This window comes from Colias eurytheme, chromosome 22 (genome assembly GCF_061535395.1).
Source record: "Colias eurytheme isolate Ceu_HAF_F1 chromosome 22, ilColEury1 Martin Lab GWU primary, whole genome shotgun sequence".
Lineage (NCBI taxonomy): Eukaryota > Metazoa > Arthropoda > Insecta > Lepidoptera > Pieridae > Colias > Colias eurytheme.
The window spans coordinates 7,691,820-7,714,899 of NC_143001.1; the positions used below are offsets into that span (position 1 = coordinate 7,691,820).

Sequence of the window (23,080 nt, forward strand, 5' to 3'; positions counted from 1 at the left end):
ACCTCCCTGCCAATTTTCAGCTAAATCGGTTCAGCCGTTCTTGAGTTATAAGTGGAGTAACTAACACGACTTTCTTATAAATATATAGATTTTAATAAAATAAATAATTTAACAATTTCAATGATGGACCTATACGGACCTAACGGTAAAGAATACGATTTTGATAAAATTCGCCAATTTTGATATGGATGAGGTGCTAAAGTGTAATTTTTTTATACCCAAAATTAAAAAAAAAATATTTAAAAAAAAACTAAAGGGGACCTAACGAAAAAATTGTGGGACCTTATAGGACCTAACGAAGACCTATAGATTAAGGTCATTTTTGACCCAAAATTCTATGGATGGGGTGCTAAAGTGTAATTTTTTTATACCTAAAATTTAAAAAATTATTTAAAAAAAACTAAAGGGGACCTAACGAAAAAATTGGTGGACCTTAAAGGACCTAACGGGGACCTAACGATCAAGGTCATTTTCGACCCAAAATTCCATAGATGGGGTGCTAAGTTTGCACTGGTCATTTCTCTTCCAACCTTCCGAACGAGTACTTTTATTAAAAAAGTGAAGTGTCAAAAACGTAAAAATTGTTATGAAAATATTGAACGGCTTCTGCAATTTGGAATAATTGTGAATAATTATGATATTTTCTTTTACTTAATTAATGTAATTGTTATTCGTATTCCTTCTTATTGATTTTTTACTTATTTTCTTTGTTTTACATATAGTGCGTTTAAAAGTATATGTGCGAGAGTAATGTCTAGCTTTTGCCATTTGTTTTGTGAAGAAAGACAATATTCTTTTATTTGATATGGAAGAAGTGAGGCAATTGGTGCAGGAGGAAGGTCGGGAAGCCAGGAATTTGGTGGCATTTCATGTCGCCGTGGATTCCCCAGGTATTTTGCAACGAACTTATGTTTACGGCCTTCATCTTTTGTACTTACTTTATCGTGGGTGTATCTATACAAATAGTGTTCTGTGTTACCTAGTTTAAAGAAGGATTGATCAATATGTTATTAATACTGAATGCAGACGGCGATTGATATGCTATATTTACGACTATTGATTTTATTCAGTCTGGCTTTTATGTTTGGCTCAGCTTTAAATATCATGTTTTTGTTTTGATGCTTTGATCTTTTCAATTTTCATGGCGCCTATTGGATTTTTAATTTGATTTAAAATTACAATGAAAACTTTAAATTCATTAAATAATATAACCAGCTATGCTTCAATATCTCTACTAGTAAAAAAAAAAAATTCGGATGAACTTTACTTAAAAATATATATCTAAGAAGAAATGTAGCCAAATGTAATGCAGAGCATTTGAATTAATAACACAGTTTCTATTAAATATATATGAATAATATATACAAAAGTTATGTTTAAAATGCATGGATGTTTTAGGAAAAGAAATTAAACTCATAGCAAATTGGCTGAATTTGAAAATATTATATTATTATACTATTATTGCAATGTTTTGAACCTTTTCATTTTCGACAAAGGTCTTACAGTATCTTTTAGTGTATTGATATTATATCTTCTTGTATTGGAACTCTTTTCTGCAGTTCTTCTACAACTACAGAAAAGAGCTAGCTTACAATACTTAAATAATTTATACTCGGATTTTTAATTAGATAAAGTAAACTGACGTTTTCTGTGTTGTCAGTTTTTGATGAAATAAAAATAGCGTTGTCACAAAGTGAATGATTGAAAATCAGGAATGAATGAAATGGAATCAATCGTCTAGTGAATATTTAGTGTGTAACAATATAAACTCAAATAAACACAACAATGACAACAAACACAACGTAATTAGTTACAATTAACGAAAAAATTACAAAAACAATAACGTAAACAGCGTAACAATAAAAATAAAAAAATTATTATAATTACACTCTACTAGTAACTTATATCTTATGTAGCTTTATATATTATAATTAGAAATAATGTTATTTTATAGTTTGAAATGATGAACTATTCATACTCATTGTTCATTCATCTGATTGAATGAGAACTGAATTCCTCACTATTACTTTAAATGTGGCAACATTATTTTACAAAGTGACATTAGCTGCTGTCAGTTTACTTTATCTAATTAAAAATCCGAGTATAATGTTTTAATTTATCTTTATATTTATGTATAGCTGTTTCTTTATAATTATGTATTTAGGTTTCAAAAATATTTTCAAAGAATTTGTCCACTCAGTTATTCAGTTATTCAAAACATTAATGCTTAAATTATTGAAACTATGAAGCGACATTAAGGTTATTATCTAATTGAAGTAATTCTGAATCATTTCTAAACGTAAGCTGATTCATTTGACCACTTTTTGAGTCATACATCTTATATATAAAAATGAATCGCAAAATGTGTTGGTAAGCGCATAACTCGAGAACGGCTGAACCGATTTTGATAATTCTTTTTTTATTATATTCCTTGAAGTACGAGGATGGTTTTTATGTAGAGAAAACGTAAATATGTACCACGGGCGAAGCCGGGGCGGACCGCTAGTTTAAAATAAATATTAGCTTCAAAGCATTTGTTTTAAATTTCATAACTACCAGCAAAGCAATCCATATTATAACTTTATATTTTAAGCACTGCACAGCTGAAGGCCCAAATTAATCAGAGTATCCCATACTCACACACTTTTTTTCACACAGAAGCAAGTCATGTTGTAATTATAAGTGTTTTCGATTGATGTAATATACATATTTATTTCAAACTAGCTGTGCTCCGCGGTTTCACCCGCAGTGCTCCGCTTCTATTGGTCTTAGCGAGATGATAGCCTAAAGCCTTCCTCGATAAATGGGCTATCTAACACTGAAAGAATTTTTCAAATCGGACCAGATTAGCGCGTTATACAAACAAACTCTTCAGCTTTATAATATTAGTATAGAAGTATAGATTAAAAAAACTTTTACAAGTATTTATAACTAGTAATTGTTTAAACTACCACATATTACACAAACTACATGTATTTATCTATATATTTAATTATTATCTAGCGTCCAAAGTAGCCCGCAAGCCGCCCCGCACGCTCCCGCCCGCACCTCGTCCCGCTCCGCGCGCGTCCCGCCTTCGCTCCGCGTCCGCGGGACGCGATAAGCGAAGCGAGTTGCGTGCGAGATATTGGGCATTGCTGTTCGGCGATTTGCAGCGAGCGGTGAGTTGGCTTTTGTGTTTTTAGATGATTTATTAGTGGTTGAAATATGTTTTTTTCATTGTGAAATATGTTTATTAACATGAATGTATAATGATACTTATTATAGACGCGAAAGGTTGTACGAATGTATAGATGTACGCACTGTCATGAATAAGCTACTGGTTGGATTTGGGTGAACTTCACAGTAACATAAGTGCTATATTAATAAGCAATAGAATTTACTAGATTTTCAATATGTCATATTTTCTAAATTCTTCTGTTAATATTTCGCCATTACAAAGCTTTATTCCTAAGCGATTGCTTCTTTTTGTTTTTATAATGATTCAACTTGTGTCGGATAAAGTATATGTACTAAAATGTAATTAAACTTGCTGATAACTTCCAATGAATATGATATAGATCTATGAATTACGTCGCAGCCGAAGGCTTAAACACAAATATTTTTTTTCAAATGTATGATTACCTACTAGTCATGTATAATTATGATGTTTATTATCCACATAATATATAATAGCAGAACTATGCATATAAGTTAATTACGTGAAACACAAGGTGCATCGGCGGGGACCATGAATAAATTATAGCTGATATTGATTCGTAGATTGAGGTCACATATTAGTTACCAACTGCCTTGTGTTGAATGTTTAATAGAGTATAAGGCTTATTGTGTAGACCATTTGTAATTGAGTGGCGGTAGTTAGTGTCGAGAAAGCCTTATAAGAGTAAGTTGGAAAAAGGGTATCAGGACCAGGTCATTCTGTATGAATAAGAGTAGGTAAAATATAGCCCAATAAACTTACAATTTATTGAAACTAGGATTTAATTTTAATCTATCTAGTTTTTTAATACAACATCTTGAACACATTTACTGATGTGTCATGTATTTATACATCCGATTTGCATCTTGCGAATTTCACGTCTAATTATTCATTACATTTATATGATGTTCACAGATTGGAGAAATATACAACACCGTTGAAGCCAACGAGAATCTAAATGAGTGCCAAGAAGTGATCCTAGTTTTGGAAAACTACACACGCGATTTCAAAGCTCTAGCGGAATGGTTTCGACTCAAATGGGAGTACGACAACACGCCCCCACCACAGAGACCGCAAAGCTTAGCGTGGGAGATACGGAAGACTGATTTTGTTAAACCAGAACCGAAACGAACTTACTCGGTTAAGAGTTCACCAACCGTGTCAGGCAAAAACAGCCCTTGCCTCTCTGGACATAACACACCAAGTGGCAAAAACAGCCCAAATCTAACGGGAAAAGCGAGTCCCGGAAGCGGTAAAATTAGCCCAAGGATTTCTTCAAGCCATTCCAGTACCAGTCCAAAAGCGAACATAGAATTCTTCAGCAATAAAATTAACGCTTCTAAAGTTACAGCCAAACCAGAGCCTAAGATTGCTAAAGAACTTTCACGATTGTCTGATATTGAAGAAAAATATATCAAAGAAACATGTGATGATGTGCCCATTGTAAAAGAAAATGAAAACAAGGATAAAGATGAGTCACTCAAACCTAAATCGGTCGAAATAGGTCATGCGAAATTGAGTCCCAGCGCGTCGCCTAAGTTAGTTGTGGTCAAATCTTCAAAATCCAAAACTAACACAGATACAAAGAAACACAATGAAAACATTTCTTGCCAGGCCAAATCTACAATTGATAAACTGAACGCAATGGAAACAGAGTACTTACAAAAACAGCTCGTGGAAAATAAGGCAAAGAATGAAAATATGCTTAATCGGGATTTGGAGATTGAGCAACAGGCTAACCTCAAGAAAGAAGACAAAGAGGAAATTGTTGTGGACGATAAAGATAGAGAATTAAACGACTCTCCAACAAAATCGGAAGACAATTTTGCAGATGTTTCGAGCGACAGTTCTCCCAAATCCGTAGCTAATGATAAAGTAGCGGATGATGTCAATGTTAACGCAGATATTTTAGAAAATACAGACGAAATTTTAACTGAAATGGATATTAAAAATGATTCTGAGAATTTAATTCCACCATGTGATGATTTAAAGATGGAAATCAGTACAGAGAGCATTATTATTGTTACTGAAGACAAAGACGTTGTTAATATTGAAAATGTTAATGAAACAGTAACAATCCTAAAAGAAACATCCAGTAATTTACCCATGGATGCTAAAGAACTTGCTGAAAAGCCAAAAACAAGTGAAACAATTGCTATACAAGTAAATGATGACTCCAATAAAGGTAGTAAAGAAAATGATCATCAAATGGATAAAAAGGATGAACCAAAACCTGACGAAGATTCATTAGCAAAGATAGAAGATGTTTCACCTTCACCAACAAAAACAAATGACGTAGAAAAAAACACTAGTAAAGATCAGGATACAAAGAAATCTGAAATAAAACCGACAACTAAACCTGCATATTCGCAAGCGGCAGCAAAACCTAAAGTCGTTACTAATACTAAATCTGAAGTTAAAACACCTGTACGACTCGCGCGTAGTTCGACAGTTGTAGAGATACGTCCACCAGTGCCAAAAGTAATTCGCCCATTCCCAAAAAAAGTACAAACTAACAAATGCAGTTATCCTTTTAACTTAACTACAGGAAGGACAAGCTTATTCGATACAAGTCCTTCACCTAATGCGAATCGAGGACAGGTGGTTCCAAGAAAATCAACAGCTAGAAACATTCACATGGCTGCAGGAGATGCTAAATTAGTCGCAAATCGACCCATCCTTAAAGCCAGACCACGGCCTACAGCCTTGAGAGTTAACGAAAAAGGTGATAAGCGAGAAAAAGTCAGTACATTCTTGGAAAAAGTTGGCCGCAAAAATTCTGTACCTAATTCAGAAATGAATAGAATCGAATCGAATGAAAGTATAAAGACTCTGGTACCAGAAGACTTGAAAGAAGATGACGGTGTGAATTCTATAGAAGTACTTAACGTGGATAATAAGAATGATAATGATGGTTGGTTGACGGTGAAATCTAGACGTGAATCAAAGAAACAATCAAAAACTTATTGGGCTAATAGATTCAGACAACCATCAGCAACTGCAAGCTTGCCAACATTAAATATGCTTGAATCGCCTAAAGAAGAAATGAAATCAATCGTTGAACCTGAAATAAACAAAACAGATCGAGCGAAATCTGAACAGCCTCAAAAGATAGATAAAGATAAAGAAAAAGAAAAGAAAACGGACAAAACCGTTAAAGTAGCGGCTAAACCTAAATCTGAAGGTAAACAGAGAGACCCAGCGATGAGGCGTCAAAAATCCGATGTAACTGGATTGAAAACTCGCGTGTCTAAAAACAAAGTTCTAACCAAAAAGGCTGAGAAAACTAAAGGCGTGCCAAAGGAAACTAAAAATCGATTACATTCCTCATTAGAAAGTTTAACTATGGGGCTGAGTCGATCGCAAGAGAGCATTCACGAAGAATTTGACTTTGACAAATGGAAGGCAGAATTTAAATCGACATTCAACTTCCTGGACGACGACGATCAGATATCTGATCATAACGAAATATTGAAATCAGCTGATCCCTCAGAGATGTCGGAAATTGCGGAAATGACCTCACAAATTGAGGAAAATGAAAGGAAAATCAGTCTAGCACTTGATTTCCAGTCGGAAGTCGATCAACGGAAACTTTGTGAAGAAGAAGATCTATTGAATAGACAGATAATGGAGTTACAACAAGTTTCTGATATTGAATTGGACACAGAAACAGATGATACTGAGGTAGGATACACTATTTCCTTTGAATTATACTTATAAACTACTCTAATTTAGAATCATTGAAAAAAACCTTAAACTCATCTTGTTTAATTAAATGCGACTATATTCATGCTAGGTTTTCATAAATAGACTTAGAATCGCCAATAATAATTGTAAAAAATATCTCTTCTTATTGTTCATTGAAATTAACACCTTATTACGTAGCTTTAACGTTCAAAGTCTATTGCATCGTACATCAGGAGGTAGAGCTTTGCATACGACAATTTTTTAAACGTCAATATGAGTCTGTTTGTTTATTGTACGTCAACAAACAAACATATGTTTTAACCACCATTTATTGAAGTGAAACTTCTTTATGAAAAAATCGGGGTTGGAAAAAAATTTAGTGTAATATTTTTTCGTTACGCGTGACATTTTTTTTCCGTTACGCGCGACATTTTTTTTCCGTTACGCGCCATCTTTTTCTTATCCCTACCACGCGTGATTCGACGTATTTCTGTAAAGTTGCATATAGTTGTATTTTTTGAAAAATAAGTCCATAAAGAAATTTCACTTCTTACGTGTGTACACTAGTACGCGCACACATTTTTGAAGTGAAAGAAAGAAAGAAAGAAAGAAAAAACATTTATTTCAAGGACATAATCAAACAAAGTCTTAAAAACATGACAAACAAAACAGTAAAAAAAGTAAAATTATAAAGAGAAAAATAAAATAAAAAATAAAACGAAATTTGCACGGTAGGATGTCCTCGAAAAAGGGTGACCAACTCAGCTAAATACTGTACGACAGAAATGCACGCACAGCGCTGGTTTTCAGTGGCCCCTAAATGTTGTCGCAATAATCAGAGTGACCTCCATTACAGTAAGAAAATATTAAAATAAATAATCAATAAATAAAAAATATACTTACTAATAATAATACGTCTATGTGCAGAGATAAACAAAAATAAATAGAATAAATATGATATAAGTAGTAATAAATATATAAAAGAAAGTATAATTAACGTATATTCAATATTTTTTACATTTGATAGATATACATATATATTAAATAGAGATAATAATCATCAGTAGCCACTAAGGTTGGATCTGTTTCTCTAGTAATATAACTGTGTATTTTTTTTTTAAGTTCTCAACCGCGCGAAGGCTAGGAAGCGGCGGTGGTAAATTGTTCCAACACTTAGTGGCACTGTATTTGAAGCTTCCCCGAAAACTGGCAGAGTGGTGTTTAGGAATCATCAGTTTAGTCGCTGCTTGTCTCGTTTTGTACACTGCCTGATGATCTCCCATCCAAACCAACTTTTGAAAGAGGTATAGAGGAGATTCAAACTTAATAATATCGAAAAGGAACGAGGCGAAATGGAGTCGTCGTCGATTTTCCATATTTAACACACAGGCTTTGTTTAAAAATGGCGTAATGTGCTCCCGTGGAGGAATGTTCCAACAGAACCGGGCACATGCGTTTTGAACGCGCTGTATTGCTCGTTTCGTTCGCTTCAAAATCCGCCTACCATATACCACATCCATGTAATTAAATTTAGATAGGACAAGGCTGTCACAAAGTCTTACGCGAAGTTCCGTATTGAGATATTTTCTAATTCGGTACAGAATCTTTAAACGATAGAAACAGTTAGCTACTGTAACATTAATATATTTTTCAAATCGTAGATTTTCGTCAAAAATAATCCCCAAGTTTCGGGCTTCCGCAACACGTTTTATGACTTCGTTATTAATAGTTACGGGAATAAGACGATTTTGGATGGAGCTAACTACTTTAGGTGTGCCTAAAACCATGAACTTCGACTTATTAGGATTTAGCACAAGTGAATTTCGGCTTGACCATGCGAATATTGAAGCTAAGTCCAAGTTTAAATTGTTTATTGCGGAACATGTTTCATCTGGGTAAAAGGAGGTAAAAAGCTGAACATCGTCAGCATATATGTGATATTTGCATGATTTTATTTGCTTTACAATATCGGCACTATATAATATGAACAAAAGGGGTCCTAAAATAGAGCCTTAAGTGAAACTTCTTTATCGGGGTTGGACAAAAATTTAGTGTAACATTTTTGCGTTACGCCGTACGCGTGACATTTTTGCGTTACGCCGTACGCGTGACACTTTTGCGTTACGCCGTACGCGTGACATTTTTGCGTTACGCCATACTCGTGACCACATGACATTTTTAAGGGCATAAAGAAGTTTCACTTCTTACGTGTGTACACACTAGTACGCGCACACATTTTTTTTATATATTTACAGACGGACGCAGAAATACCTTTAGAAGAGCCAGCCCCTACTCCTGTACCAATTTCAGAGAGCCTCGGTTCGTTAGCGGCCAGTTTAGAAGATCAATATGAAACTGCTTTAGCGGGCATGTCTTGGGCAGAAAGAGTTGACACTCTCGTGGTTTTGGAAGCATTGGTGGCTAGAGATCCAGGTAACAAATAAATAAATAAATATAAAAAAAATAAATTGAATTTTATTGTAGATTAATATTAGTATAAGAACTTTTAGCGGGCATGTCGTGGGCAGAATGAGTTGATAATCAGGTCGTTTTGGAATCATTGAAAAATAAAACGAAAACTGGCAAAAGTCTAATAAAAACATTGGTTTACTGCTTTTAAGATTAATATTAAACAAACTATGGCTGCTTTTACAACATATTCACGGAAAATCTTGTGCATAAATATTGAAATAAGTAAAAAGGCTTACTATGCAATGCATATGCTATTTGAATGTAATAAGAATGTACTGCGATTCTACACAACTGTCTAATTGATGTAGCCAGTTGATAACAAATCGCAGCAAGTCAACGACTATTTATAAATTTAAAATTATAAGTGAGGGTAGTTGGGTCAAACGTCGTATAAACAACGTCTGAGCCCCTAGCCACGATTCGTACGAATGCGCCACGAGTCAAAGGAAAGCGGCTTTTTATAGTATTCGACAGCTAAGCATGTTCAGACATGAAATAATGACAACTATATTGACAACTATTCATCCACAACAATATTTTATCAAAAGTTACGTCTAACAAATATAATATTGACTAGAATATTATAACTTTTCAGGAAGAGCACAGCAATTACACGCAAAACTATCGCAAGGTATCAAACGACGCGGTAGCCTGCAAGACGCACTGCGTAGGTAAGATCATAAAAGGGACACAATTTATATTTTGCCAGAAAAAAATTAAGAGGAAAGTAATGAATATCACAAAACAACTAACTATATCTGTTTGTTATTTCAAAATTCCTTTACGTTTAAAAAGCTATATTCTTAGCGAGTAACAGGCATTTTTTTTCAATGGCCTAATCCCGGGTATGCAGCTAGTTATTCATTAAAATGACACTATTTTTCGTTCATAATTATTGTAATCTTTCGGTATTTTACAGTTTAATAATTCAAAACAACTTCTAAACGAAGTATAATAATAAAATTATATATAATAATACATATAATAAAATTGTAGAAAAGTAGTGTCTGTACAATTGAAATATGTAAATAAAATTAGCAGGTGTTATTATTTTATAGTGAAATAAATATTTAAGTTCAAGTATTTGTGAATTTAACGTTTACCTTTTTCTATCATTAATACAGATTGCAAGCAAAACAGGCGCGTGCTGAAAGACAGAGGATGGAGTTTCAAACTGAGAAATCGAAAAGAATTCACCAATTGCTGGCTAGAGTTGAAGAAGTAAAAGTAAGTGATCTTTTTAAACTGAAATACATATTATTATTGACTTAAAATATATGTATTTCAAATCTGTAAACCCACACAACGTCACAACACGATACTACGTCACAACACGACACTGCGTCACAACACGACACTACGTCACAACACGACATTGTGACATAAATCTGAAGTTTTTTCATTGCAGAATCCTTGAATATGCATATACACTTTGTATTTTTTTAAAGGTTGCCAAAAACCAACTCATTGAAGAGAAAAAATCAAGAATGGAGAGGAGATTGCAGAAGGCGGCCGAAAATCGTGACCAACACTTGAAGGTAAGTTATTTATATTGAAACTAGAGGTCCGCCCCGGCTTCGCCCGTGGTACATATTTTGCAATAAAAGGTAGCCTATGTCCTTTCTCGGGTATCGAAATATCTCTATACCAAATTTCATGCAAATTGGTTCAGTAGTTAAGGCGTGATTAAGTAACAGACAGACAGACAGAGTTACTTTCGCATTTATAATATTAAAGTATGGATTAGTATAGTTGTGCTAAGTGTGCTCTCGTTGTGGGTTGTTTCTTTAAAAAATACTTATTATCACTACTCACTACATAGTATAAAACAAAGTCGCTTTCTCTGTCCCTATGTCCCTTTGTATGCTTAAATCTTAAAAACTACGCAACGGATTTTGTTGCGGTTTTTTTTAATAGATAGAGTGATTCAAGAGGAAGGTTTTAGTATATAATTTATTAGGTTTTAGACAAAGCGGGCGAAGCCGCGGGCGGTAAGCTAGTAAGTACTAAAACTGTATTTCATTCATCGTTCATTCGATATTTTCAGGACATTGTCCGCAAAGCGCACGACGAAGAGGAGAAACTACGTGAGATTGCGTTCATAAAACAATTGGAGGCAGAGAACAGGCGGCACGAGTTCTTGGAGCAGTGCCGCTCGCACACCACGCGCTTGCGGCAGATGCGCCGCGACCGACTCGCCAAGTTGGTGAGTGAGTGAGTGAGTGGGTGGGTGAGTGGGTTACGTGTACATAAAACAATTGGAGGCAGAGAACAGGCGGCACGAGTTCTTGGAGCAGTGCCGCTCGCACACCACGCGCTTGCGGCAGATGCGCCGCGACCGACTCGCCAAGTTGGTGAGTGAGTGAGTGAGTGGGTGGGTGAGTGGGTTACGTGTACATAAAACAATTGGAGGCAGAGAACAGGCGGCACGAGTTCTTGGAGCAGTGCCGCTCGCACACCACGCGCTTGCGGCAGATGCGCCGCGACCGACTCGCCAAGTTGGTGAGTGAGTGAGTGAGTGGGTGGGTGAGTGGGTTACGTGTACATAAAACAATTGGAGGCCGAGAACAGGCGGCACAAGTTCTGAGAAAAATATATTTTGAAATTAGATCCATAAGTTCGTAAATAGGTGTATTAACTGATAACTGACTGTAATTAATAATTTAATTATTTATTTACAGGAACAAAAAGCAGCCCGCGAAGCGGCCGTCGGCGCGCGACGTCAAGCCCTAGAAGCGGCTAGGAAGCTGCAAATGGAGAATCTAATAGAGAAGAGAAAGGAGAGAGACGCGAGATTGGAAGAGATGAAGGAGCAAAAGAGACAGGAGAGAGATGACGCGGCTAGAGAGAAGGTGAGCCTATTCTTACTATCTATACTTCTATACTAATATTATAAAGAGGAAAGGTTTGTATGTATGTATGTATGGTTTTCACGCATATACTACTGGACCGATTTTGATGAAATTTGGCACAGACAATCTTTAGACCCTGAGAAAGAACATAGGCTACCTTTTATTGCGAAATATGTAACTCTTTCATGCGAATCCCACTGAACGGATTTTGATAATACATGGCAGTGATGTAGCTTATGTACGAGTTTAACACATAAGCTATAGAAATACTTTTGTCGGATTGTTTGCAGGTGAAACCGCGCGGCATAGCTTGTTAATAAAATAATAGTTATTTAAGAACCGACATTATGAATTTAGCACTTAAAGAACGGATGGACGGAAAAAATAAAATTGTTGATGTTTGAAAAAATAAATAAATAATGATAATAAAAATTCTATAACCTATAATTTAAAGAAATTTTAATGCAAAAGATGTAATTATTGTGTAAAATTGATTTAAAAATAGGAAAAAAATTTATTCGCCCAACGTGGGGCTCGAACCCACGACCCTGAGATTAAGAGTCTCATGCTCTACCGACTGAGCTAGCCGGGCTGTTGGAAGTAGTGCGAAATTGTAAATAGTTTACTACAATTTTTTTTGCAAATGTTTAAAAATAAGTTATTAGTTCGTTTTACATTTTCACAGTGCTAAAGGTGGTACAAAAATAGAATATCTTAAACCATTTTGAGTGGAGGTGTGTAAACTTCTTAGATATTTATTTTAATTTGAATTGAAATATAGATGTTTTGCAAATATAGTGGGTAGTATTATATTCTTGTTATTTTATTGCTTGTTTTATTGAATTCAAATTCAAAATTAAAACCTATCATAACTAAAATGTTGAGCTGGCCTATTGTTTTCTGTTTTATTTAATACTAGCGGTCCGCCCCGGCTTCGCCCGTGGTACATATTTCGCAATAAAAGGTAGCCTATGTTCTTCCTCAGGGTCTAAAGATTATCTGTGCCAAATTTCATCAAAATTGGTCCAGTGGTTTATGCGTGAAAACCATACATACATACATACAAACCTTTCCTGTTTATAATATTAGTACCTATAGATAAAAAAATGAAGATTAATTTATTGAATCCGTCTATTTTACACTATTCTCCTTGCAAACATTTTTCACATAGCCAGAAATATTTCTATTATACTACTATTATTATATTCTTTATAACTCCTTCCTTTGACGACGCGGTTGGCGCAGTGGTAAAGTAACTGCCTACTGAGCCGACGGTCCCGGGTTCGATCCCCGGTCAGGGCAAATATTTGTGTGATGAACTCAATTATTTGTTCTTGGGTCTGGGTGTTATTATCTATACAGGGTGTAATCGTTAAGTGTGCACAGGCGATTTTTCCGTAAGTATTACAGATAACAAAAAACTTTAAACTGATATCGAAAGTACTTCTAATGAGTAAAATGGCCGTAGTAAATTTTTAAAAATAAATCGAGAAATATCAAAAAAAATATCTTTAAACCCTCCCATACATTAATGATGAATATGAATATCCCATATACATTTAATATGAAAGATTTTAGCTTTCTTTTTCTTTTTTGGTTTTCTGCTTCGCAAATTTGAAGTGGCATTCATTTTCCACGCTTTTTCCGGAAATTTTCCAGACATTTTCCAGGCATTTTCCGGTTATTTTCCGGGAATTTCCCAGGAATTTTCCGGGCATTTTCCACGCTTCTCCCGGACATTTTCACGCATTTTCCGGATATTTTCCGGACATTTTCACGCATTTTCTGGATATTTCCCAGGCATTTCCCAGGCATTTCCCAGGCATTTTCCGGTTATTTTCCGGGCATTTCCTAGGCATTTTCCGGGGATTTTCCGAGCATTTCCCGGGGATTTTCCAGACATTTACAGGCTATGTCAGGGAAATGTCCGAAAAATGCCTGGTAAATATCTGGAAAATACCCGGAAAATGCGTGAAAATGTCCGGAAAATGCGTGGAAATGCCTGGAATATCCCCGGAAAATGCCTGGGAAATGTCCGGAAAATGTCCGGAAAATTCCCGGAAAATATCCGGAAAATATCCGGAAAATACGTGAAAATGTCCGGAAAAACGTGGAAAATGTCACTTCAAATTTGCGAAGTAATTAAAGCAGAAAACCAAAAAAGAAAAAGAAGGCTAATATCTTTCATATTAAATGTATATGGGATATTCATATTTCATACTTAATGTATGGGAGGGTTTAAAGATAATTTTTTTGATATTTCTCGATTTATTTTTAAAAAATTATTACGGCCATTTTACTCATTAGGTTAAGTACTTTCGATATCGGTTTAAAGTTTTTTGTTATCTGTAATACTTACGGAAAAATCGCCTGTGCACACTTATGACTTAACGATTACACCCTGTATATGTATTTATTAAATATTACATTTATCGTCGCCTAGACGTACCCACAACACAAGCCTTAATTGAGCTTACTGTGGGACTAGGTCGATTTGTGTAATAATGTCCTATAATATTTATTTATTTATTTATTTCTTCCTACAGGCGGAAGCAGTAAAATCCCGTCTCTCAGCGTTAGCAGAAGCAGCTGAATTAGAAGCGGATATGTTGCGTTCACGAATACGAGACAAACAGGATGCGAGTCTGTTGCGGCACTCGTCGCACTTGCAAGCGATACGGGAGAAGGCAACGGGGCCGAGACAACCGGTGAGCAGACAGACAGACAGACAGATAAACAGATAGACTAGACGCAAACACACACACACAAAATCATTAAAACATACATAGACGTACATGTGTACATACGCACGCACATTGCATACATACACGTACACAGACATAAAGATACAAAAACATACTCGAACACGGACGCTTTCGCATTGACATAGACGCACATGCTTGAAACAACGACGCATATTTTAAACATATTGTAATGATCACGACAATTAGATCAAATATGGTTACACTAAACTGTAAAGCACTAAAACGATACGCTTCTACACACATTTTTGATGCAGACTAAACGACACAAATTGATCTTAACAATTTGTCTCAAATTCAGTCAGTTTGTGTAGACTGTTTTATATTAAGTTATTTACTTTCAGACTACATCGGAAAGTCAAGAAAAAGAAATGGCAGAAGAATTAGAGAGAGTAGAACTGGAGAAAAAGGAAAAGGAGAAACAAAAGGCTATCAAGAAGAAAGCTAGGAAAATGAAACAAAAACTATTATCCAGGTAAGTTTCTCATATTGCCATGCGAAGGTGAAAAATACCTATCCTTTTATTATGTGTTTGTAATTATTTCAATATTTTTATAGTGCTTCAAAGAAAACTGTATTCGACAATCATATACCAATTCACATCGAAAAGATGCCCACACCATTCATGATTAAAACCAATAAACTAGTCGGTCAATTGAATAACGTACTACAAACATTGAAAAAGACCACCAAAAACATTGAGAATGATAATAAAAAGAAACCTAAGAAAAATCACGAGAAAAATGTAGAAAGCGATGAAAATGATGAAAATTGTAATAATAAGAAGAAACCAAAGCCAAATAATGTAAAAGCAGACAGTTGTGAAAAAGAATTTGTTCAAAATGGTGATACCAATGAAGTAATTGCAAATACGAATACTACAGAAGTACCGAATGGTCTCGATGATGCAAATACAGCTAATAATAATAACAACGAGGAAACTCCCAACGGACATGTAAAAGGCAAGAAGAAAAAAGGCAAAAACAATGACACCGAAGAAAAAATACCAAATGGCTGTGAAGCATCGTGCAGTAAAAAGAAGAAGAATGTTAAAAGAGACGTAGATACAGAATCTTCTAGTAGCAGAAAGAAGAAAAAGAAGAATAAAGATATATTGACTGAATTGGATATAGATTTTGATGAAGATAATAAAAAACGTAGGAAACGCAACAGGAACCATGATCTCGCTAATTTGTTAAGTGATATAAACAAATATAAAGGCAGAAAGGACATTAATATGGGTATAGATGCGCATTTAGTTGAGAAGTTGTTGAACGAATTGAATAGGAGCGTTGAGAAATTGGAATCGGTAAGTTATATCTCTATTTTCGTCAATGAAAATGTGAGGTTCATCGAGATTTTGTAAATTAGAGTCATAGTTTGTTGACTATTTGTACCTGTAACGTTATAACAATGTTCGTTTTGAATTTTGTAATCGTTACATAAAATAAACTGTAACTTTTTTACTTATCAGAGAAGGTCCAACCTCCGAGTTTCTTTAACCTCACACGCATGCTAAGGCATAATAAATAAATAATAGTGCTTGAAATGAAATAATTACATGTAATAAAATTAATTTCAAAAAATAATAAATCTAATACAACATTTCACGCAATGCCATATCCTTCCGAGTTAAACAAAGCTAGTGAATTAAATTCTATGCAATCTAGACACAAATAAAAACATTCGTATGTCTGTCCAGGATTGCTCCGAAAGTGCTGCGCTACAGAGATACGCCGCAGTGAAAGTGACGTACGAGTTGCTCGGTCTCATCGCCGAGAGAGAGGACATAGCGGCCATTTTGTCTACCAAGTAAGTTAATAATAATAATAATAATTTATTTATTAATAAAACATCATTAAAAAGTGAAACATAAAAGATGACGTTTAGAACTTTTTACAGTATTTTAAAATGAAATGTTTTTGACGGAAAATAATTTTTCGAAGTAGGTTATATGACATCGCACGCTTCTTTTTGAAATGAAATGAAATGAAATGAAATGATTTATTTTGCAAGAAATGTGGTAGATTTACAGATGTTGCATAATTCATTGTTCAGCACAAATCGCCAATTGATTGGCATGCAAAAATTAACAAGAGAATGTCAATGTTTTACTACATAAATATCATTTTTATAATACTTACCGTTTTTAACTTACAATTATATAATATATATGTCAATTATTACTCTTTTTACTATTAAATGTCCATTACTACAAATACAAAATATACTCCAGTCAGTCTAGACATTCAATTCACAATAATTCCAAAAGTTATCAAACTTCGGTCAAGTGAATGGTACATTGGGACGACAATTAATCCCATTTTGCAACCTTGTCCGCAGTCCGGAACTGCAATTAAATAATTTTTTGCTGTATGGTCCTGAAAAAAATTCCAAAAGTTCTGCAAACTTGGGGAAGTTTTCGATATAATATTTCATATCACGTATTAAATTTGCAACCAATCTCAGTGTACGGAACATCTTTTAATATTGAATATTAATGTTTTTTTTTATTAAACTGAATGAGGTTGCAAATTTGTAAATGCACCAGAATAGATGTTTTCGAAGTTTGCAACCAAGTTCCAAAACTTTTGTAATTATTCCGAGACCACCTTACTCGAAAAAATGACCTCGAATTAAAAATAATTAAAAATAAACATGTTCCGGTCAACGAAAAAGGTTGCAAATTTATACAACCGTTCGGTATATATTTCCGATATCTGTGTTAAGTTTGCAGAACTTTTGGAATTTTTTTCACGACCATACAGCAAAAAATAATTTAATTGCAATTTTAACAATGTTCCGTACACTTAGATTGATTGCAAATTTAATACGTGATATGAAATATTGTATCGAAAACTTCCCCAAGTTTGCAGAACTTTTGGAATTTTTTTCACGACCATACAGCAAAAAAATAATTTAATTGCAATTTTAACAATGTTCCGGACTGCGGACAAGGTTGCAAAATGAGATTTATTGTCGTCCCAATGTACCATTTACTTGACCGAAGTTTGAAAACTTTTGGAATGATTGTTAAATTCTCGATTTTCAATGTCGATTCTGACTGATCTAATAAAGTATGTTCGAAATACATTTATCCTGAGTGGTACACAAAAGAAATAATTCGGGACATTAAAATTAAAGCAGCGCATCATAAACGTTTTAAGGCTAGTAAATCGCAAAAAGATTATGAAATATTCAGTAGGTATAGATCTAAGGTAAAATGTTCGATTGAAATGGCGTTAAACAGTTATCGTCGGCGAGTTGAAGCGAATTTAATAGAAGATCCTAAATCCTTTTGGAAGTTTATTAACAATAGTCGGGTAATTAAAAAATCTAAACCTATGGTTGACGCCGATGGCAAGGTAATGACAGCACAGCAGAGCGTGAATGCATTTTCTGAATATTTTAGGTCGGTTTATATTCAGCAAAAACCAAAGTTAGATGTAAACTTAGCGATAACACAAGCAAATTGTTTAAACGGAGCAGTAAGAGTGCACATTGGGGAATTACAGCCTTGTGAAGTGCTGCAGGCGCTAAGTCAACTTAAGCCAAAGACATCTTCAGGTCCAGACCAGATACCGCTATATATATTGAAGGACTGCCGCCTGGTGTTGGCAAAACCCCTTCTACATATATACAACTTATGCCTTAAAACAGCTGTTTTCCCAAACGGTTGGAAGATAAGTCGCGTCGTTCCAGTGCCCAAAGGGGGACGTGGTAACAGTGTGGATGAGTATAGGCCTGTTGCAATATTGCCCTCGCCAGCGAAGGTTTTCGAGTCTGTGGTGCAAAAAAGCATATTTACACAGGTGCGATCTCACTTGTCAGACGCTCAACATGGCTTTAGACCCCAACGTAACACTGCTAGCAATCTACTAAGCTATATGGCGGATATTATACCCGTAGTCGACGGTGGCGGACAAGTCGATGCGGCCTACTTTGACTTCAAAAAAGCATTCGACCTGGTCGACAATGATGTGCTGATAAAAAAGTTAGCAGAATTTGGATTCACTCCGCATCTGTTAAACTTTATGGCTAATTAAATGACGGATAGGCAGCAATACGTAAATTATGCTGGACATGCATCAAATCCGTATTTTACCAGATCTGGTGTAGTTCAGGGCAGCAATTTGGGCCCCTTGGAGTTTATTTTGATGATAAATGATCTTCCAAAGGTAGTTCATTATGCAAAGTGCTTGCTTTTCGCTGATGATCTTAAACTATCAATGGTAATAAAAGATATAAGTGATTGTGAGAAACTACAGAGCGATATTGATAGAGTTGTAGACTGGAGTAAAAATAATTTATTACAGTTCAACACCGCAAAATGCATGATAATTACTTTCTCTAAAAGTACTCAAAACCAAACAATTTAATTTATATAAATAAGTAATTACAATATTATAATATTGTAGGGTCTTTAGTCCATTGAATAAAAAGTTCTAGAGTGCGTGAGTTAGTAACGTAAGATGTTTCTTCGGAAACATGTCAAGAGTCCCTAGGTAATAAACATACTAAAACCCCGGCCCACTAGGAGGAGCCCCGGAGTGGGGGGAGGGGGGAAATGGGTCCATTTTTTCATTTTTCGCTTAAATCTCAAAAACGGTACATGTTAGAGAAAAACTTTCAAGGAAAAGTTGAAAGGCCATAAAATTATTTACAAGTTGTACCTAAGTCATTTTTTCCTATATCCTACCGTTTCTGAGTTATACGCAGTAAAACATGATTTTGGCTCAAACAATTTCCACATCAATCGATCAAAAAATATTTCTTTCTTCCAAAAAACTCAAATGTGCAACTTGTGACCAGTACTGATAGATTGCTCTTAATTAGGTCTATAATTGGTAAAATAAACACATTCCTCCATGGAAGCCTTTAGGAGGAATCGATTGTCAAAATATTATATTAGGGCAGTTTGAGTTACTGAACTTGATCTTTTTATTTCTTTTCTTCCAAAAAACTCAAAAGTGCAATTTGTGACCGGTACAGATAGATTGCTCATAATTAGGTCTATCATTGATAAAAATACCAGATTCCACCACGGAGGCGTTTACGGGGAATTGAATTTTATTAGGGTAGTTACGATACTTGAACTTTTTATTTTTTTTCTTCCAAAAAACTCAAAAGTGCAACTTGTGACCAGTATTGATAGATTGCTCTTAATTAGGTCTATAATTGGTAAAATAAACACATTCCTCCATGGAAGCCTTTAGGAGGAATCGATTGTCAAAATACAATATTAGGGTAGTTCGAGTTACTGAACTTGATCTTTTTATTTTTTTCTTCCAAAAAACTCAAAAGTGCAACTTGTGACCGGTACTGTTAGATTGCTCTTAATTATGTCTATAATTGGTAAAATAAACACATTCCTCCATGGAAGCCTTTAGGAGGAATCGATTGTCAAAATACTATATTAGGGTAGTTTGAGTTACTGAACTTGATCTTTTTATTTTTTTCTTCCAAAAAACTCAAAAGTGCAACTTGTGACCGGTACAGATAGATTGCTCATAATAAGGTCTATCATTGATAAAAATACTAGATTCCACCACGGAGGCGTTTACGGGGAATTGAATTTTATTAGGGTAGATACGATACTTGAACTTTTTATTTTTTTTCTTCCAAAAAAACTCAAAAGTGCAACTTGTGACCGATACCGATAGATTGCTCATATATAGGTCTATCATTGATAAAAAAACCAGATTCCACCATGGAGGCGTTTAGGAGGTATTGAATTTTATTAGGGTAGTTACGATACATGAACTTTTTAACTGACTACCCTAATAAAATTCAATTCCCCGTAAACGCCTCCATGGTGGAATCTGGTATTTTTATCAATGATAGACCTAATTATGAGCAATCTATCTGTACCGGTCACAAGTTGCACTTTTGAGCTTTTTGGAAGAAAAAAAATAAAAAGTTCATGTATCGTAACTACCCTGATAAAATTCAATTCCCCGTAAACGCCTCCGTGGTGGAATCTGGTATTTTTAGCAATGATAGACCTAATTATGAGCAATCTATCTGTACCTGTCACAAGTTGCACTTTTGAGTTTTTTGGAAGAAAAGAAATAAAAAGATCAAGTTCAGTAACTCAAACTGCCCTAATATAATATTTTGACAATCGATTCCTCCTAAAGGCTTCCATGGAGGAATGTGTTTATTTTACCAATTATAGACCTAATTAAGAGCAATCTATCAGTACTGGTCACAAGTTGCACATTTGAGTTTTATGGAAGAAAGAAATATTTTTTGATCGATTGATGTGGAAATTGTTTGAGCCAAAATCATGTTTTACTGCGTATAACTCAGAAACGGTAGGATATAGGAAAAAATGACTTAGGTACAACTTGTAAATAATTTTATGGCCTTTCAAATTTTCCTTGAAAATTTTACTCTAACATGTACCGTTTTTGAGATTTAAGCGAAAAATGAAAAAAATGGACCCATTTCCCCCCTCCCCCCACTCCGGGGCTCCTCCTAGTGGCCCGGGGTTTTAGTATGTTTATTACCTAGGGACTCTTGACATGTTTCCGAAGAAACATCTTACGTTACTAACTCACGCACTCTAGACCCCCCTTGGAGGGACTCATTCAATGGACTATTGTTATGTGCGGGTGTAATAAAAGATGAATAACTACGCAAAGGTTATATTTCGTTAACTACATATATTTATTCGGTATGTAATTAATATTCGACCTAATGCGACCAACCCGCGTCCCGACAAGCCCTTAACTAATCATGCATAGCGCACGAACTGTTTATATACGAGTTACCGTGTGAACCTATGGTGGGAACTTTCTTAGTAGGTACTACACTTGAAATATTTCGGTAACTCGTAAATTGGCTTGTCGTCGCTACATCATTCCCCCCTTAAAATAAAAAAGGTATACAAGTAAAAAAATCTTACAATAAAATTAAACAATAAACAAAGGGGTATATATAAAGTGTCGCTATATAAGGTTACAAAATGTTTACAATAATATAAAGTATAAAAAATTTTCACAATATAAATCAATCATAACGTATACAAGTGGTTAAAAGTTAACACCTAATTTCGTTAAACTATTTATGTTTTTACAAAAACTCGGTTGGGTCTTCTAAGTGGCGTGCGATAATTTTTACACGTCAATTAACACTTAGTAACATCAACATTTCAAATCTCAATACGTTCTTAACACTTGTATCGTTTAATATTACAAAGGCTATTACTATGCACTCATAAGCCATAAATCAAAAGTACTTAAATTTCTAAGTAGTACAACATTACAATAAAAACTCAACACAAACATAAATTTGAAATACCATACTTAAAACGTTAAACAATGAATAAAAAACTCGTTTCAAATTTCATAAGTGCTATTATTTATTAAATACGATGTGTTGATTACTAAGTATTTATTATACATTTCTAAGAAGACTTAAGAATACTTATAATCATCGTAATTCTAATAAATATAAAATAGTGGAAAAAATTACAAATACAATACTATTACCTAAATCGTACTGGTAATCGTATAGCTCTTCCACTACGCGTGGTATGTGTATTAGGCAATTTGCTACTTGGAATTTGTAACGGAACCTCAGTATCTGCCCCAGATGTCGTATCACTATCATCATTCAAATAATATGCAGGTTTTAGACGGTCTACAGATATTCTAACTTTCCTGCCAGTCATTTGAATGTAAAATACCTTTTCCTCTCGACTCAACACACGATAAGGACCGTCGTATGTTGGTTGTAAAGGCTTACGTACTGCGTCGTTTCTTACAAAAACATAATCGCACTTTCGCAAATCGGGGTGAATAAATATGTTCCGTCTTTCATTCTGCCTAATAGCTACTGACTGATATTTTCTAATAGAGTCTCGTAATTTACTGACATACTCAAGACTGCTATCTATTTCAAAACTCGATTTTTTATCGTAATAATCACCTGGTAATCGTAAAGTTGTTCCGTACGTAATTTCTGCTGCGCTTATGCCGGTATCACTTCTTACTGCTGTTCTAAGTCCTAGCAACACAGTTGGTAATTCCGTAACCCAAGATGATGATATATTGCATAAGCGAGCCGTTAATGCCGCTTTAAGCGACCTATGCCAACGCTCT

The 23,080-nt window shown here is 34.7% G+C and overlaps 1 protein-coding gene and 1 non-coding gene across 2 annotated transcripts in view; one reads left to right on the forward strand and one right to left on the reverse strand.

The window, feature by feature from the left end:
• Positions 1 to 593: 593 nt before the first annotated feature.
• Positions 594 to 23,080, forward strand: part of ssp3 (SCAPER domain-containing protein short spindle 3) — a 72,516-nt gene continuing 50,029 nt past the window's right edge. Inside the window, exons 1-13 of the mRNA XM_090115190.1 lie at positions 594 to 890; positions 3,004 to 3,161; positions 4,115 to 6,883; positions 9,142 to 9,319; positions 9,954 to 10,029; positions 10,483 to 10,585; positions 10,807 to 10,896; positions 11,406 to 11,564; positions 12,040 to 12,210; positions 14,757 to 14,918; positions 15,317 to 15,447; positions 15,531 to 16,281; positions 16,675 to 16,784. Of these exons, the coding sequence (XP_089971316.1) occupies positions 806 to 890; positions 3,004 to 3,161; positions 4,115 to 6,883; positions 9,142 to 9,319; positions 9,954 to 10,029; positions 10,483 to 10,585; positions 10,807 to 10,896; positions 11,406 to 11,564; positions 12,040 to 12,210; positions 14,757 to 14,918; positions 15,317 to 15,447; positions 15,531 to 16,281; positions 16,675 to 16,784 (4,943 nt within the window). The 5' untranslated portion in view covers positions 594 to 805. The remainder of the gene's footprint in view (positions 891 to 3,003; positions 3,162 to 4,114; positions 6,884 to 9,141; positions 9,320 to 9,953; positions 10,030 to 10,482; positions 10,586 to 10,806; positions 10,897 to 11,405; positions 11,565 to 12,039; positions 12,211 to 14,756; positions 14,919 to 15,316; positions 15,448 to 15,530; positions 16,282 to 16,674; positions 16,785 to 23,080) is intronic.
• TRNAK-CUU (transfer RNA lysine (anticodon CUU)) lies at positions 12,730 to 12,802 on the reverse strand. The gene has a single exon. It is a non-coding gene; the product is annotated as a tRNA-Lys (tRNA).